General features: G+C 38.0%; 1 protein-coding gene across 1 annotated transcript in view; it reads right to left on the reverse strand.

Annotated features, from left to right (window-relative positions):
• Positions 1–1,346, reverse strand: part of LOC119588586 (dystrophin-like) — a gene marked incomplete at its 3' end in the record, with an annotated part of 57,677 nt that overhangs the window by 831 nt on the left and 55,500 nt on the right. Inside the window, 4 exon segments of the mRNA XM_037937227.1 lie at positions 59–257; positions 402–491; positions 676–846; positions 1,108–1,262. Coding sequence (XP_037793155.1) covers positions 59–257; positions 402–491; positions 676–846; positions 1,108–1,262 — 615 coding nt within the window.

Consider the following 1,346-nt stretch of genomic DNA (forward strand, 5'->3'; position numbering starts at 1 on the left):
GCATGACATTGTCCAAACAACACATGAGTGCTAATAAAATATGCACTAAATTTTTCACCTTCTGGATCTAGAAGTCTTTCAATGTTAAAGTGTTCATTTGCAAGTCTAAAAGCATTTTCTAGCCGAGCATACGGGTGTTTCCGAGCCATTACTGTCCAGTCAAATAGCTGAGGGCGATGGCTATGAATGAGGGCATTGAAGGCCAGGCCATCAGTCCATGAAGTTGTGAAGTTTCTTACATCAACCCCATGATAGCCCTGAAAAGTGGGAAAAATGGAATTCACTTCTCAGGGAGAGTACAACTCAAAGTACATCATAATCCACATTAAAAAATACTGAGAAAACCAAATGGGAACATCATTTGTATTATCAAAACAAGTATGAGAAGATTCTCCAATAACCTTAGTCGTTTGTCTACACCATGCCAACAGAGTCTTTTCTAGATTTGTCTGCTGTAGGTCTGACATGACATCCTTCAAGACACCTTGGACCTGTAAAATTATGACAAAATTACAGAATTGCAACAGATTTTATGATATTATGAAATATCAAGTATATTTTACATCACCAAAATCCTTCCTGATATGCTTTCTTGCACCTTATGCACAAAATAGCATTGCTCATACATTTGTATAAAAGAGACGACAAATAAAGATACTAAATAAATAATCTTACCTGCCAGTGAAGGATGATAGCCCACACCAGGCCCAGTGTGAGTTTTGCAGAACCATCAACAATGTGTTCATTTGATATATTTATAAGCTTCACATTATGCTCTTCCAATATAGAGAGTGCTCTGCTGACATTATTTAAGTGGTGTACCCGCATGCGCCCCTTTTCACGTTTCTGTTTTAATGTAAGGGGAAAGATCCATTCAACTAAGATTCTGTCCCTAAAATCCTATGTTGAAATCATAAAAATATATATATATGAAGTATATAACCATTCTGATAAAGTCACATCCTAGATAGTCTGCACACAAAAATGCCTCAGTGCACTTTATGGCTAACAAGTTCCTCACATGGCAATCTTGTGTGCAATCAAAAGCAGTCACTGAAATAACTATTACATCTCCAAAACAAAAACCTCAGACAAGTTCCAACTCACATAAGTTTTGTTTGTGAGCACCTCCAGGAGCGCCAGCAGGCGTGTGCCATCCCGCAGGTCATAAAAGAGATCTGTGACAGGCGGATGCTGCCCCTTGGCCAACTGACTGTTGATCCATTTGGCAAAGGTTTTCTTCTGTACATCTTCACGCTCATCTGGAATGAGAAGAATTCCATTAATGCAAATCTGATCTTTTATATACAGCCTTAAAAATTAAGTGTTAGTCAATATTCTATGGG

This window comes from Penaeus monodon, chromosome 24, assembly GCF_015228065.2.
Source record: "Penaeus monodon isolate SGIC_2016 chromosome 24, NSTDA_Pmon_1, whole genome shotgun sequence".
In the NCBI taxonomy this organism is placed as follows: Eukaryota; Metazoa; Arthropoda; class Malacostraca; order Decapoda; family Penaeidae; genus Penaeus; species Penaeus monodon.